The sequence below is a fragment of the Myodes glareolus genome, chromosome 23 (genome assembly GCF_982192425.1).
Source record: "Myodes glareolus chromosome 23, mMyoGla1.1, whole genome shotgun sequence".
Lineage (NCBI taxonomy): Eukaryota > Metazoa > Chordata > Mammalia > Rodentia > Cricetidae > Myodes > Myodes glareolus.
The window spans coordinates 33,052,933-33,067,921 of NC_142048.1; the positions used below are offsets into that span (position 1 = coordinate 33,052,933).

General features: G+C 48.0%; 1 protein-coding gene across 1 annotated transcript; it reads left to right on the forward strand.

Annotated features, from left to right (window-relative positions):
* The first annotated feature begins 8,773 nt into the window (after positions 1 to 8,773).
* Positions 8,774 to 11,595, forward strand: LOC148118331 (fibronectin type III domain-containing protein 4-like). The gene is made up of 7 exons (XM_087900949.1): positions 8,774 to 9,134; positions 9,319 to 9,463; positions 9,554 to 9,669; positions 9,828 to 10,035; positions 10,432 to 10,521; positions 10,700 to 10,814; positions 11,004 to 11,595. The coding sequence occupies exons 2-7, from the start codon at positions 9,379 to 9,381 to the stop codon at positions 11,041 to 11,043; spliced, it is 654 nt and encodes a 217-aa protein (XP_087757075.1). The 5' UTR covers positions 8,774 to 9,134; positions 9,319 to 9,378; the 3' UTR covers positions 11,044 to 11,595.
* The last annotated feature ends 3,394 nt before the right edge of the window (positions 11,596 to 14,989 follow it).

Here is a 14,989-nt window from a genome sequence, read left to right on the forward strand (position 1 = left end):
TATTAGTGACTGGTGGTTTTGTTTTGAAGCACTTGAAGTGTTTAATTCTTGAACCATTTTCTTTGGGCAATAGCACTTAGTGGTCATGCTCCTATCTGTAGGTGTCTTTTGTGTTTTTCAAAATACTGGTTTGGTTTTTATTAATGTTCAAAGTTCCAGGAAGGCCAGTTGGTCCATAAGCTAACTGTCCAGCATGGGGTTTGTTCCATAAAAGAAGACTTTGAGAACCCTTTGCATCAACTGTGTTGTTGTCTTGCCCTTTATAAATACTGAAGTGAATTTCTGGTGTAGCTCACGTCTGTGATCCTTCTGTTGTGAGTGACTCTGAGTCAGGTAGGCTCTGTCTTGGGGAGTTCAGCTGCACCTCCTTGCAAAAGGATTTTCCCAACTGGGCCTTTTGATTTCATCCCATCTTGAAGGGTGGGGAGGGTCACAATTATACCCTCACCTGAGTGTCCAGCCACTCTTGACCACCTGTTGTACTGTGTCCTTCCTTAATTGCACCTGTTCTGGGAGAAGCTAGATAACATAGGCCTGGAAGATTAGGGGAGGCCCTCATCCCTGCTTGGTAAAGACTGTCTATTAGAATTGCTGCATGGAGGAGAGGAGAGAGGGAAGTCTCTCCCCTTCCTCTCCCCCTCCTTTACTCCCTCCCACCCTTTCCTCCTCCCTCTCCCCTTCTCCCTCTACCACCTATACCACTGTAAGTAATGCTCACGTATGCTCTGTAAGGAAACTCAATAAACTCATTGTTCCTCAGAATGAACATAGGCAGAAACCATGCCTTGGTTTGTCCTTGGGACCCTCAGAAGGAATTTTAGCAACTCCTGGCACCTGGAAAATAGTGGGAGGATTGTGCCTTTGATAAGAGCAGTAAGCCCTGGCTTCTATTCCCTGTAACCTCCAGAAAGGATAGAAGGGTCTTTCCATCTTTGGCTTCTCTAAGACTTAGAAACTGATAATATTTAGTACAACCTATTACTTAATTTGGAAACCAAGATGAAGCAGTGTTCGATTTGGTTTCTTTTTGATCTCAGAAAGCTGGACTGCTAGTGTGCCTGCTTAGTAGCCGCTGCCGCAGAGTTTCCTGGTTTGTGTCAATGTAGGCTTGCTTTCCCTGGAAGTAGTGACAGCAGGACTGTTAAAATCTTACTGAATCTTAGCTTTGGATCCATTTGACTGATCCATTTGTCTGTATTCAGCAGTCTTTACAGAAGAAAGGTTAAGCTGGTCTATAAACCAGTCTGCTGTATACTTCTGTGTCCTACAGACAGGGAATGGTTTTTAGTTTTAAGTGGTTGGACAGCAGAACATGCCCTGACTTGAGAAGTGTATGAAATTCTAATTTCAGTACCCATAATGAAGGGTTAGTTGTGGTTTATTTTATTAAATGTAAATGAATGTTTTAACCGAACAAATGTATGTGCACCAAGTCCTTGCCTCGTGCTGAGAGAGGTCAGAAGAGGGCATTGGATCCCCTGAGACAGGGGATACATGTGATTGTGAGACACTATATGTGTGCCGGAAATAAAACCCAAATCTGGAAAAGCAACCAGTGCTCTTCACTATTGAGTCATTGTCACTCTGGCCCGTAAGTGAAAGATTTATTGAAATTCAGCCACATTAATCATTCATAGATTGTTCAGGGCTATTTTCCTTTGACAGTAGGGAGCTGGGTTTCTGCTTCAGAAGCTCCCTATGGTGTGCTGTATTGCACGTCTGTTTGCAAACAGGACCACACTTAAGTAATAATTGAACAGCATTTGGAGTGCCACATGTATTGCCACACTATACCATTGTATTCTCCTAGTGCCTGCCTGTTACATCAAAATAGGAAATATGCACTTTACATATACTTTCAGGTGTATTTTTCTTTAAACATAATCTTGATATGTTCTCAAGGCAACTTCGCTGTTGTTCTGGTGTACATTATTTGCTTGATCTATTATTATTATTATTATTATTTTGTGTTTTACCTGCATGTATGTATGTTCACTGCTTGTGGGCTTGATGCCTGTGGAAGCCAGGAAAGACTGTATTGGGCCCCTGGGACTGGAGTTACTATAGATAGGTGTGAGACAGCATGTGGGCAGGTAGTCAGACCCAGTTCCTTCAGAAGAGCAGTCAGTACTCTTAACTGCTTATTTTCTTTAATAGTGCCCATCCCTTCCTGTTTGCTTGATCAAGCAGTTCCTGGGTCCACTTAGGCCATATTTTCAAGACCTTGTGAGTGCTTGATGACGGGACCTTAGCAAATGCTTCCTAAAGTGATCCTTATCAAGCAGGGTGCCTCAGAACTCTCTGGAAGCCTTTCTCGTGAATTTACACCATGTAGCTGGAAGTCAAGGAGAGTGCTATCTTCATCAGCTTATCTGGTATGCATTTTCATTATGATGCTATGATACTAATTTGGCAACTGCAGTATGACAACATTTCCAGAATAAACTCTTGACAGTGTTTCCTCTTACGGGAAAACAATAGAAGAATTAAAATTTTTAAGAGGGAATATCTCATCACAGCATAATTTCATGAAAATACCCTGCAACCAGAGTCTTTACAAGTGGTCAGTCTGTTAGCCAAAGGAAGTCATTTACCATGATCAGTAATGTCATGTTCGAATGCTTCAAGTGAAAGTGTCCAGAGAAAGACCAGACCTTTGGTTAACAGTTGCTTGACACTGGAGAAGAGAAAGATAAGCAGAAAATGGTTTAATTGGCCAAACTTGTAAGCTTTGTGAAGCATGAGGTGTTCAGAGCATGCAAGTGTTCAGTTGATTGTTCATCAGTGGATAGTTTGCAGAAACTCTCCTGTTAAGGAACAGCTTGCTAGCATCAACAGTTCATTTCATTCACTGTAAAGGGCTCACCTACCAGCCCTATGATGGATTGAGACATCAAGCAAGCAGAAAAGTCTGTTTTCGTGTTCCCTGAGGCCAGTCTTGCTAAGCAGTCCTGACTGAACTTGAACTTGAGACCAGGCCTTACACTTGCAGGTATCCTTCCTTTCCCACGTTTGAGATAAGCAGAGCATTCTAATTTAACTCTTACCACATTGAGTTCAATGCTAACCTTTATTGTTTGTTCTTGTTTGTCAAAACAAGACCTCACTAAATAATCATGACTAACCTCAAACTCACTATGTACTCTAGACTGAACTCAAACTCAGAGAGATTCCCCCTGCCTCTTATCTCCTGAGTTTGGGGATTAAAGGTATGCATTACCACACCAGACTTTTTATTGTAATTTTTAAACACAGGGTTAACAGAAATCTTTGTGAATGAGAACTATCTGCAATCACATGTAATCAAGTGACTTTGATTACAAGCTTTTGTGAGTTTGATAGCTTTAACAACTTTGCCCTAAAATTACAGTGGAAAGCAACACCTTCCCTGTGATAAACTTTCTGCAAAAACTAACATTTAAATCAGAAGCTTACCAAGTTATTTTATACTTTAGGTGCTGTTGAAATCCAAATCGGCGGACTGGCAGAGATGATTTACTGGGTAAAAGCATTAGGTATGCAAACCTGATGACCCCAGTTCAGTCCCTGGAATCCAAGTAAAAAGCTAGACCCAAAGGCATGCACCTGTAATCCCAGCACTCCTACAAGGAGATGGGCGTAGAGGCAGAAGAACCACTCAGAAGCTCAAGGGTGTGGGGTACAAAGCAGCAGCAGCAGCAGTGAGCCGCTTCCCACTGCCCACCTGGCTAGCTTTACCGAAATAATTACACGGAAACTGTATTCTTTTAAACACTGGCCCATTATCTCTAGAGAGTTAGTTACTGGCTAACTCTCACATCTTGATTAACCCATTTCTAATAATCTGTGTAGCACCACGAGGTGGTGGCTTACCGGGAAAGATTCAACATGTCTGACCTGGTGGCTGGCTCCATGGCATCTGCCTCATTGCCCTGGAGGGGCCAGGCCTTGGTTGAGGTTTGGGGTTTTCTAATCCAATGAAAAGGGGCCTCTCTAGTTGAGTAGTATTGGAAAATACAGACCTTCTTCAGTTCATCAATCCCATATAGGGCACTGTCTTCTGTCCATTCCTGAGAGGCCATGACAGACCTAAGGACGCAGACACAATCAAGGTCAGTGGCGTTGACTAAGAAGCAGAAACCTATAGCTCGTTAGGAAAGGGCACACAGAGAGAACAGAATGGAGAAAAGTTACTATTGAAAGGGCACCTACTGTTTAATGGGGACCAAGGTAGATACACCATGGAGTTAAAAACAAAACAAACAACAACAACATAACAAACAAACAAACAAACCAACAAAAACAAACCAGGTAGGTAATAAAAGTCTGTAAAGGGACCAGATGTAAGGCAATGCGGAATGGAAACTGAGGTAGGTTCAATATAATCTTTGACTAAACTCATTCAAATGCAGTTTCTAAAAAAAAAAATCGGGCCACATATGCAGGTCACTTACCTGTCACCGCCTGCAATGATGTATGTGTAGAGAGGCTTTTGTCCCAGATCTTTCATCAGGTGGTTAAAAGAGAGCTGTCCAGGAGAGAGGGTAGGAAGAAGGAATGAGAGAAAGCATGCGCTGTGGAGTCTCAGTTTCTAGAGGACTGAGGATGCAGAATGGTCTTTTTAGACCAATACTTCTCCCTAACTAATTTGCAATCTGCCACTTAAAGATGCAGCTTGGGAATGATTGAGCTGTGGGAATGCTAGCCAGAGGAGGGTGGTGATCTAGGGAGGTCAGAGAAACCTGACTCACTCCAGGCTCTAGCTTTTGGAAAGGAGGTTGGAAGAGAATATATCTACGGAGAGAACTTACTTCTAATGAGCTTTATGGTTCTGGGTGACGTCCCCAGAAGGAAGGGAGAAAACAGGGAATTAGGGAACTCACAGACATGAGGAACGTCATGCGGCCAGAGGTTCCTCCCCCACTCAGTACTACCAGGCCTCCTGAGGAAGAAAAGAGGCCCAGGTCACCAGGCCCAGCTCAGGAAGAATCATACTTTCCTTTCTCCTTTGCCAACGACGGAAGAAGATGGAACTACTCAATCTTCTCCTCATCATAAAACTGAGCAGAACATGGGCTGTGTGAGGTAGCAAAAAAGAACAATGATTTGGAGAAAGAACTCCTCTTGGCTCGCCTCTCAGACTAAGCTACTCATTAAAATTCCTACTTATTCCAGCAGGGACTTGAGAGCAGTTCTATCAATTCAATAAAAATAAACAACCGAAGCAGACGCATCCAGCAGTTATTAGCTGGGTACATTCAAGCTAGCTCCTGTGAGCATCCTTTCTTTGTTTCCTGGTCTGAGAAGAGAAAATTGAAAAGAAAAAAAAAGACAGTAATGCCAGCGTCACAGGTTTCTGTGCAGGCACTGAGTGTGAAAGTCCATTGCTGGGGATGGAGAGGTGGCTCAGCGATTAAGACACTGGCTGCCCTTCCAGAGGAGCCAGGTTTGATCGCCAGCACCCACATGGCAGCTTCCAGACATCGGCAGCTCAAGTTCCTGATGATCCAACACTTTCTTTGGCCTCCCATGGGCACCAGGTACTGATGTAGTACACAGACACACATACAGGCAAAATAACCATACACATTTAAAAAATAATAACAATAGAAATAATTTTTAAAAGAAAATGTATGCTGGGTGGTGGTGCACGCCTTTAATCCCAGCACTTGGGAGGCAGAGGCAGGCAGAGCTCTGTGAGTTCAAGGCCAGCCTGTGAAACTCTGTGAGTTTCAGTACAGCCTGGACTACACAGAGAAACCCTGTCTTGAAAAACCAAAATACAAAGCAAAATTAGAAAATGTATTGCTGATGATAAAGTATTATTCATCTAGCAATTATCATAACTACTATTGATGACCAAGATAACAATAAACATCCAAAGGGAAGACCAAGATAATAAAGAGTTGAGATTTATAAAAATCAGAAATGGAGACCCAAGAAAGAAGACATTAGAGGGAACAGAAGTGTTTGGATGAGAAGCAGACGGAGAGTTAGTACCTTCAAGACCTCCTGGACTTTCCCAGCCACTTGCAGCATGGTGGTCAGAACTGAGTCACTGTACAGTCGCTGTGGAGAGTGGACAGGAATCAGTAGGAAGAAATGGGAGCTAGGAGGGGGCATGAGATGGCTCTGTGGGTAAGGGGATTGCCGCCAAGCCTGATGATCTGAGTTCGATCCTGTGACCCACATGATGAAAGAACAGACTGATTCCCAAAAGTTGTCCTCTGACCTCCATACATTTCCCCATGGAATAAATCCTCCCGCCTCACAAAATAAATACATAAATAAACAAAAGGGGGGGATGAGGGAAAAAGGAAAGAAACAGAGACAGTGGGTTGGAATGGAGGAGAGGGCTCAGGATTTCCAAACTTAGAAGCCGTAGTCTGGGAGGGTAGATGTTGAGATGTGGTTGGCTTAGCATCTCTTTGGCAGTGTCCGAGGTTTGACTGTGGGTCACCTGGTAGGTGGGCACGATTTGCCCCTCCTCCTGGAAGATCTCAGCATCACATTGCCCCAGCAGTTGAACAATTTTCTCTGCATCTGCTTTGTCCAAGTTCCGGTTCAGGGGGTTGGACTTCTCTGTGACTGGCACAGCTGCTTCATACCCTGACAACTAGAGAGACGGGGGCACGAGGGCAGGAAGAGGAAGCCAAAGGCTGCCTTATGCCTGCTGGTCTGGAGGTGGGAGTGGAAGTAGGCACAGTATCTGGCTTGGATTAACATACTTCACGCACATACACACGCCATTCACATACCAAGAACTTAGTCTTCATGTGATGTTCTGAGCCTATCAGGGACAATAGGAAAAGTATGTCTATCATGGGGTGTGTGCCTTCGATTCTAGTATTTGGGCAGTGGCAGCAGGAGAATCAGATGTTTAAGGCTATCCTCAGATACGTAGCAGTTTGAGGCCGGCTTGGGCTATTCCCTATCTCAAAAGCCAAAAAAGAGGAGGAGGAAGAGGAAAGGAACAGAAGACCAGGCTTGAGGCCAGTCCAAATCAGAACTGTTCTAGGAATCAGTGCAGAAGGCTGAAATTGAGAAAGGGCCTCACCTCCCATTCGCCAGGCTCAGGGGTCTCAATCACATGCTGATACTTTTTCGTGCCTGGCATGGTCCTGTACTGCAGACACTCCGTCCTGTCTGTGTGTCTACAGTCACACAAACCCCTCTGGTGACAATAGCTTTGCTTCCAGCTGGCAGGGTCTTATCTGAGCCATGGAGATGATTAACCCGCGGGCTCTGTGTCTCTGAGCGCCACCCCTGCACTCCTCTCTTCAACACCCGTTCCTGTCACTAGTTCCCAGTCCTCCGCGGGAGCTCCTGAGGGTCCTCTGTGCATACCCTCTGCCTTGCCAGCCTCTTCTTTGCTCTTGAAGAAGAGGACCAGAAGGGCATTGCGCTTGCCCTTCAGGCACAGAGTTCTCAGGAAGGCTGGGAGACTGGACGGGCAGAACAACACCCAGGTCAGAACAAGAGAACTCTGGGGCACGAATGCCTCTGAAGGCCAGAGATCGTGGTCAGTAGAAATCAGAGGACCAGGGCCGTGGCTTGATCACGTGTCAGCACGCAGCCTTTCCCTGCCCCACTGGCCCATTTTATCCTCTCCTCGCAGAAAGAAAAGCAACAGAAGCTGCTGGGCCCCAGGTGTACATGCACTGAACTGGATATCACAGAGGAAATTTCATGGAAATAGAAATACTGTAAGAAGAATGAAGACCGAAGAACCTGCCCTAAATACAGTCAGTCTCTTTCCCCCAAATGGTAGGCATCCCCGGATACCTGGACACTTAGAGTCATTGCTGACAGCCTTGTGTTTAGATGAGCAAACGGGCTCAGAGAAGTGGTCAGTTGTTTAGTATTACACAGATTTCATACTCAGCTAAAATATGAGATAATTTAAGGACTTACATGCTTCCTGAATGAATTTTGCAACAACTAGCAAGTTGGAGCAAAGGAATAGCACTTCATACACTAGCAGAAGGTTTTTAAGGATCTTTGTCCAGCATTGTCACATTTGATAGTCTAAGCTCTGTTCCAGGAGTCTATGCTATACAGGTGGGAAATCTGAGGCACAGGTTGATGGATTTCTCTAAAAACGAAATTTCTCTAAAAATGAAACTCTCTCTCTCTCTCTCTCTCTCTCTCTCTCACACACACACACACACACACACACACACACACACACACGAGAGAGAGAGAGAGAGAGAGAGAGAGAGAGAGAGAGAGAGAGAGAGATCTGCTTTTTAATTGTTCCTATATGCCCAGCATTGTTTATAAATCATCTCCCCCTCTTCTAAAGGAAGGCACACTGAAGATGCTCAGGAAATATTTGCTGAAAAAAATGAAAGAATGAATGAGAAAGCGAATGGAATCCAATCAGATCATGAATGGGAAAGAGACTTAAAGGCTGACGCAGTCTCCAAGAGGTTGTTAAAACAATTATTATCTCCACCACTCTGTCTCTCCTCTTCTCTCAGCCCCCTCCTGCCTTAGGAGATGGAATGCCTCCTCTCAATTTGGCTAATTTCATGCCGGGAAGGAGGGGCTCTTTCAGGTGCCCTAGACCCTTGCACCTGCGCCTGTCCGGGTACCTGAGTCAGTTCATCTACTAGAGCAGGGAGGGTGAAGGAATAGGGGCCCAGCAGGCCGCCATTGGAAGGGTCGTGGGAGGAGCCCCGAGAGAACAAGGCTGGGGGTGGGCGTAGGTAGTGTGGGGGGGTAGGTAGTGGGGGGGGGGATGACGGCTACGAGAACCCTAGCGGGGGGCGGGGCGAACCCGCGCTTCCCAGCCGGGCTGTAGCGGAGCGCGCGGGGCCAGCTCTGCAGAAGGCGGCGGCTGGCTGGCCCGGACAGTCACATCCCGCTGCAGGGGGCCAGCCTCGACCGCCGCACTGTCCTCTGCACCGGGGACGCAGGCCAGCTGCCAGGTCTCGCCGGCAACGCCCCCTGCTCCGAGACAGACTACGCGCGGCCCTCGGAAACTCTGGGGGCCCCGCAGACCGGCGGCCCGCGACCACTCCTCCTATGCCCTCTCTGCCCTAGGCGGGCCCGCGTCGGGATGGGGTAGGGCCAGAGCCCGTCCGGCGATGGGCCGCCCCCTGGGCACAGAACAACCCCCCGAGGCCTGACCGACCACGAGGACCCGGCAGGTGGGTGTGGGCTGATCCGAACTGCGTGGGTAGGGGCTGGGGTGGGCACCAGGGTTATGCGGAGGCGGGAAAGGCGCGGGGAAAATGGGCTGTGGGCCGTGGGCCGTGGGAAGCCTGGGAGAGCTGCTGCATCCCGCTTGCGTTCTGGACAGCTCCTGACCCCCTCAACTCCTGCCTCTTCCAGGATCCCCGCCTGGATGTTAAGCGGACGCCTCTGGGCCCCTCGGCGAACTCGGTGGAAACCATGGCTTCTTTGATGCCTCTTTCCCCATATCTGAGTCCCACGGTCCTCCTGCTGGTCAGCTGTGACCTGGGTTTTGTGCAAGCAGGTGAGTGAAGAGGACGCCCGCAGTGGGGGTCCGTCAGAGCTAGTGTGGAAGTGAAACCTCTTAACCTGGCAACACCCTGGCACCCCCCAGACCGACCTCCCTCTCCTGTGAATGTGACGGTCACTCACCTCAGAGCCAACTCGGCCACTGTGTCCTGGGACGTCCCAGAAGGCAACATCCTCATTGGCTACTCCATTTCCCAGCAAGTACAAATCACCCTGTTTCCCCAACCTGTGCCCTTGGGTCTCTGAACACCCCTCTACATTACTCCTTTGGAGTGCTTGGATGTTACAGAATCCCGAGTTAAACCTGATAGTCAGGGACCGGGGCTAGGTTGTTCTCCTTTCTCTACATCTTCTTGCAGCAGCGACAGAATGGCTCTGGGCAGCGTGTAATCAGGGAGATGAACACCACCACTAGGGCCTGTGCTCTTTGGGGCCTGGCTGAAGACAGTGACTACACCGTGCAGGTCAGGAGCATTGGCCTCCGGGAAGAGAGTCCTCCTGGGCCCCGTGTGCACTTCCGTACTCTCAAGGGTTCTGACAGGCTGCCCTCCAACAGCTCCAGCCCAGGTGAGAGCCTGTGTCAGAAGAGTCTCCGGCTTTTGAACTTGCTTAACGCTAACAACGTTCTAGCTCAGATGAATAGAAAGATGATATGATTTGTTCTACTGCCAGGGAAGGAAAGCAAAACAGGTGGGCAGGGGACCAGCTACAGAGAGACTGCTAATGAATCCTTTGGGGCGGGGGGAAGAGCTTCCTGCTTCCTTTCACCCAAGCTCACATCACACCTGCCACAGCCTGCATGAGCAATTTCTATGATCACCCTTTTGGTCTCTAAACCACGGGCTTCTTCCTGAGAAGGGCAATGATGGGCCCTGCTGACTCTCACCCCCAGCATCTCCCTTCTGTATATAACAGAGCTGTCCAGTGGGTCCTCTGTAACCCCGAGAATGGCTCTCTCCTTAGGAGACATTACAGTGGAGGGTCTGGATGGAGAGCAGCCATTGCAGACTGGGGAAGTGGTCCTCACTGTGGTGGTGTTGCTCATGTGGGCTGGTGAGTACCAGATGGGGAGCCGGGGAGCCGGGGACTCGGGTCCATGATAGTGGGAAGTGGTGAAGGTTATGGGCCCCAGGGATTCCAGGATTTTCTAGAAGTCGTGTGGCTATTACAGCCTCAAGGCTGCGAATGGAGAGGTCAAGATCAAGGCTCAGATGGTATTGTTGTGTTTCAGCTGTGATTGGGCTAGTCTGCCGTCAGTATGACATCATCAAGGACAACGACTCCAACAACAACCCCAAGGAGAAGGGGAAGGGTCCTGAACAGAGTCCTCAGGGAAGGCCAGTGGGGTAAGACAGGTGACCAGTGGGGGATCAGTGACGTGTGAGAAGGGTGATCTGGGTGCCCAGGAGTATTCAGTGAAAGGCAGCGAAGGGGGGTGAGGCGGGAATGGAATGTCTGAGGTGAAGGAGTCCAGAAGGCAGGAGCAGCACCTTTACCTGTCTGAAATTTGAGATTTGGGTAATTTTCTCTCATAGAAAAAGTCTCCTTCTATCAACACCATCGACGTCTGAGTGAACTGAGTGAATGAAGAACCAGAACCAGAAGAGAGATGCACTGATAATGGGGGGTGGGGTCAGGGAAAGCCTAAGGTGGTGATCTCTTGAGACTCCCACAAGGCTGTGTACTCCCAGAATCCCAGGCTGGTACCCATCCTCTTTCCACTGTGAGCAGGGCCAGAAGGTAGGTCTGTTAGAAGCTGTACCCCTGGACCTGAGAGTGGATATCTAATGGAACATCTCCTATCCCCCAGGTCCAGGGAGTCATTTATTTGACCATATCCCACTAGGTCCCAAATAGGGGCCCCATCTCACCTGCATCAGGACTATTGGCATCCACTAGCTGCCCCCACAGCTTGCCTCTGGGCCTCAGGGCTGTTTCTGTCTGTAGTGCCCTCTTCCACAGAGGAAGAGGAACCATCTGGGCCTGGAGGCAGATGCCACACTGCACTACTCCAATGTCTTCCACAGAGCCTCAGGTGCTCCCCCCTCACCTGGCAGCCCTTCCAGCTGCTGGTGATCTCAGTCCTGGGATATTTTTTTCCAATAAAGGTTCTTGGACAAACCGGAACTGACTGTATGGTATGCTGAAGACATCTCTACACCTTTTCAGCTCTCCAAGGGCCCCTCATACTGTTAGGAGCCGCCAGGATGTTGCCTTGGAGAGATAGTGCCAGCGGTCCTACAGCCTGGAGGTATACAAATCCTTTGATGCTGCTGCTGCTGCTGAGCAGGCCAGAGTGCTTGGGGCCTTGTTTTGCATTTCAGAGCCTTGGTCCTGTGGCCTTGGGCCCTAGCAGAATGGCATTAACCAATCAGCATTCGAGCCTCTCACCCTAGAAAAGCGGCTGTCTTTGGGTTTCTCTCTCTCTCTCTCTCTCTCTCTCTCTCTCTCTCTCTCTCTCTCTCTCTCTCTCTCGTCATCCCTTTTCCCCATTCCCCTTTTTAATCAAGTGGCTCCAATAAATTGTGATTGAGAAGGATTCTTGATTTTGTGATCGTTCCTTCTTGCTGGACAAGGAGTGCGTGTCGCATCATACCACCACCAACTTAAAGAAACAGACCCATTATAGGATGTTTGTGTCAGTGTTTTCGTCTAAGACAGGTGGAGAAAAGACAAGGAAAGGGTAAAGAGAGCTAAAAGCCGCCTTTCTTTGGCTTTGTTGAATTGCGGCGGGGGGGGGTGTGCAATGAGAAGACACAGAAGTTTCTGCACCAATGGAAACCAGGCCATGTCACCATAAAAGGGCCAGTAGATTTTCTTTCTTTTATCTTTGTCCAGGACCTTGTGCATAGCAGGCAAATGCTCTACCATTGAGTTACATAACCGACCCCCTCCCCATTCTTTCAACTCCACCATTCCCTCTGGGAAAATGGTCAGAAGGACTGGGCAGGGTCATGGAGGGTCCAAAGAGCAGCTATCACGGAGGTGTCCCTTGGTGCCGTGTATCCTCACCCTGTGCATACCAGTGCCTCCTCTCCGTTTTCTCTTTCATCGATGTCTCTGTTCGTTTAACATTAATAATAGTTGTAATCCATAAAGGCATTTATATTTATACTCTGTAACATATCCAGAGCATTCTAGAAATAAAATAAAGGAGTTTGGATGCCCCTATAGAAAAATTATAATCTGGGTTCTGGGACCTATTTGTGTTATCTGTGAAAAATGGAAACTGCCCTCTACTTGTTCTTAATTTTTCAAGAGGGAGGTAGTGTTGGGGAGAGAAATATTCGTTGCCATTGGCAACCGTTGTGCATGCAAGGTTTTGGGACCCAGCTTCGGTCTGGAGATTATATGCTATGCTTTTGGGGGGTATAGGTCTTGCCAACCTGGGACCATTTACAGAGAAAGGGCCTTTTCTGCATTTCAGTCAGTCTCTCTGATACGGTGCAGGACACTAGAACAAAAATTCTTGAGAGCATTCCAATCAAACAAAATAAAGACAATAGTATCTTTTCTTAGTCAATCCCCAACCCCAGGTATCACACAGCTCTAAGCTAGGAGGTCAGCCCAGCTCTGTCCATTACACTGATCCATAAAGGCATCTGGATTTCGGCAAGCAGCCTTGAACTCACCGTTTTTACCCATTGACCAAATGGTGCCTTGCCTTTCCTTAGCCAGTGCTTCCAATGCATCCCTCAGACCCCGATCACTTCCTGAGACCGTGTTACAGGTTAGAGAAGCTGAACAAAGAGACAATGAGTTGAGAAGTCTTGAATCATCTTACGGGAATTAAAAGGTTATCAGCTCTGGGTTGAATTCTGGTTCCATCGTTTATTAGCTGTTTCAACTTCGGCATGTGACCCCCTCCTGTTGTGTAAAATAGGACTGTACCTCTGCCCACTTCAAACAGGTATATCCTTGAGCATTCACTGGTACCTATCAGTTGAGTGGCCTCGCGCAAGTCACAGAACTTTTGGCGGGGAAAACGGAGGCTGCAGTTCTGCGAATTGGCTTTTGCTCTCGTAGCACCTGCCTAGCGCGTCTCCAGAGTTTAAGCAACTAAAGCGCACTTGGCCGGATACAGCAAAGAGAAAAGCTGGGGTTAAAGTGATGTAGGATCGAGGGGCAGGGTTGGGGAGGGTGGGGACGGACGAAGACTTGTGGGTGGGGCTTTGCGTTGGGTTTGCATGCAAGTACAGAATTGGTCGAGGATAGACTTCAACGACCCCCTCTCATGAGCCCGCCCTAGGATTCACTGCGCTTGCGCACGTCCTGTTTGCACCGTTGTGAACCCACTACGTGACCTTATGACGTGTGTCGCACTCACGTTGCCTGTGCGTCAACGGCTGGCAAACACTGGTAACCGCTGATTAACTCCAGGTAACCACGGGAGTTGTCTCGGTCAGCGAGCATCCTAGATCTGTGTGTGTCGTGCAGTTGAAGCACCTGAGGACCCTGCTGAGCCCTCATATGAGGAATCGGGTGACTCTTCCATTCCTCGGCCACTGGGCGTTCCAAAAGACAAAAAGCGGGGTAACAAGTTTATAATGTTGAGCGCCTACTGTGTGCAGAAGATTGTGAAAGATCTTTCAGTAGGCGACATGAATTGCTGAAGACCGCAAACTTCCATTGCATCGCATACATCATCTGAGTGCCAGGCCCCAAGCTTAGGCTCTTAGGGGTCGAGTTACGTCACAGGCTATGAGGGAGAGGCGCATATCTAGACAACGACCATAAATCTACACAGGATGAAATAAGCGCAAGGCTGACGCTTCGTTTGAATTGTGAAAGTGTGTCTCAGATTCAGAAGCGGCTGGGCTCTAGAAGAGGAGCCCAAAACCATGAAGGATAGGTTTGGGAGTGACGGGATCGGAGTTCAGGTTTAGCACTGATTTCACCAAATGGTATCTCTGGCTTTAACCCTCATCACACGTGGCCTTTCTGGCATTAGCTTCGACATTTGGGAAAGAAAAGCTGTAGTGAGAGCAACTCCAAGAGCCTTAGGAGAGAGTTAAGTGAAGTTCAACATACACACACACACACACACACACACACACACTATAAACGGTTCGGTGGCGCCAAAGGCCGGAAATCCCAGCAAGTGAAGACAAGAGGGTCAGGAGTGCATTCTTGGCTATATAGAGAATTCAAGGCCAGCCTGGGCTGCGTGAGACTATCTTGAAAAAAGAAAAGAAAAATTGGGCCAGTGAGATGGTTCAGTAGATAAAGGCACTTACCACTAAGCGTGACTCCCTGGGTTTGAGCCCGGAGACCCACACAGTGGAAGGAATGAATCAATTCGTGCAAGTTATCCTCTGACCTCCACACATGCACCACGCCACCACATACAATAAATAAATGTAAGGAAAACATTTTTTTAACTTTCTTTTTTTAAAATTTATTCTTTGTGTCTTTCATATCATGCATCCTGATCTCATTTCCCGTTCCCTTGCATCCGGCCTCTTCCCCTGCAACCTACTCCCCACCCCCCACCTCCCACTCCCCCCCCCACACAATAAAA

Excerpts from the sequence above, each read along its gene's own strand:
- LOC148118331 (XM_087900949.1), top strand. The coding sequence starts at position 9,379 with ATGGCTTCTTTGATGCCTCTTTCCCCATATCTGAGTCCCACGGTCCTC. Across the intron at positions 10,036-10,431 it reads CTCCAACAGCTCCAGCCCAG|GAGACATTACAGTGGAGGGT; the intron begins GTGAGAGCCTGT and ends CTCTCTCCTTAG. Across the intron at positions 10,815-11,003 it reads CCTCAGGGAAGGCCAGTGGG|AAAAAGTCTCCTTCTATCAA; the intron begins GTAAGACAGGTG and ends TTTCTCTCATAG.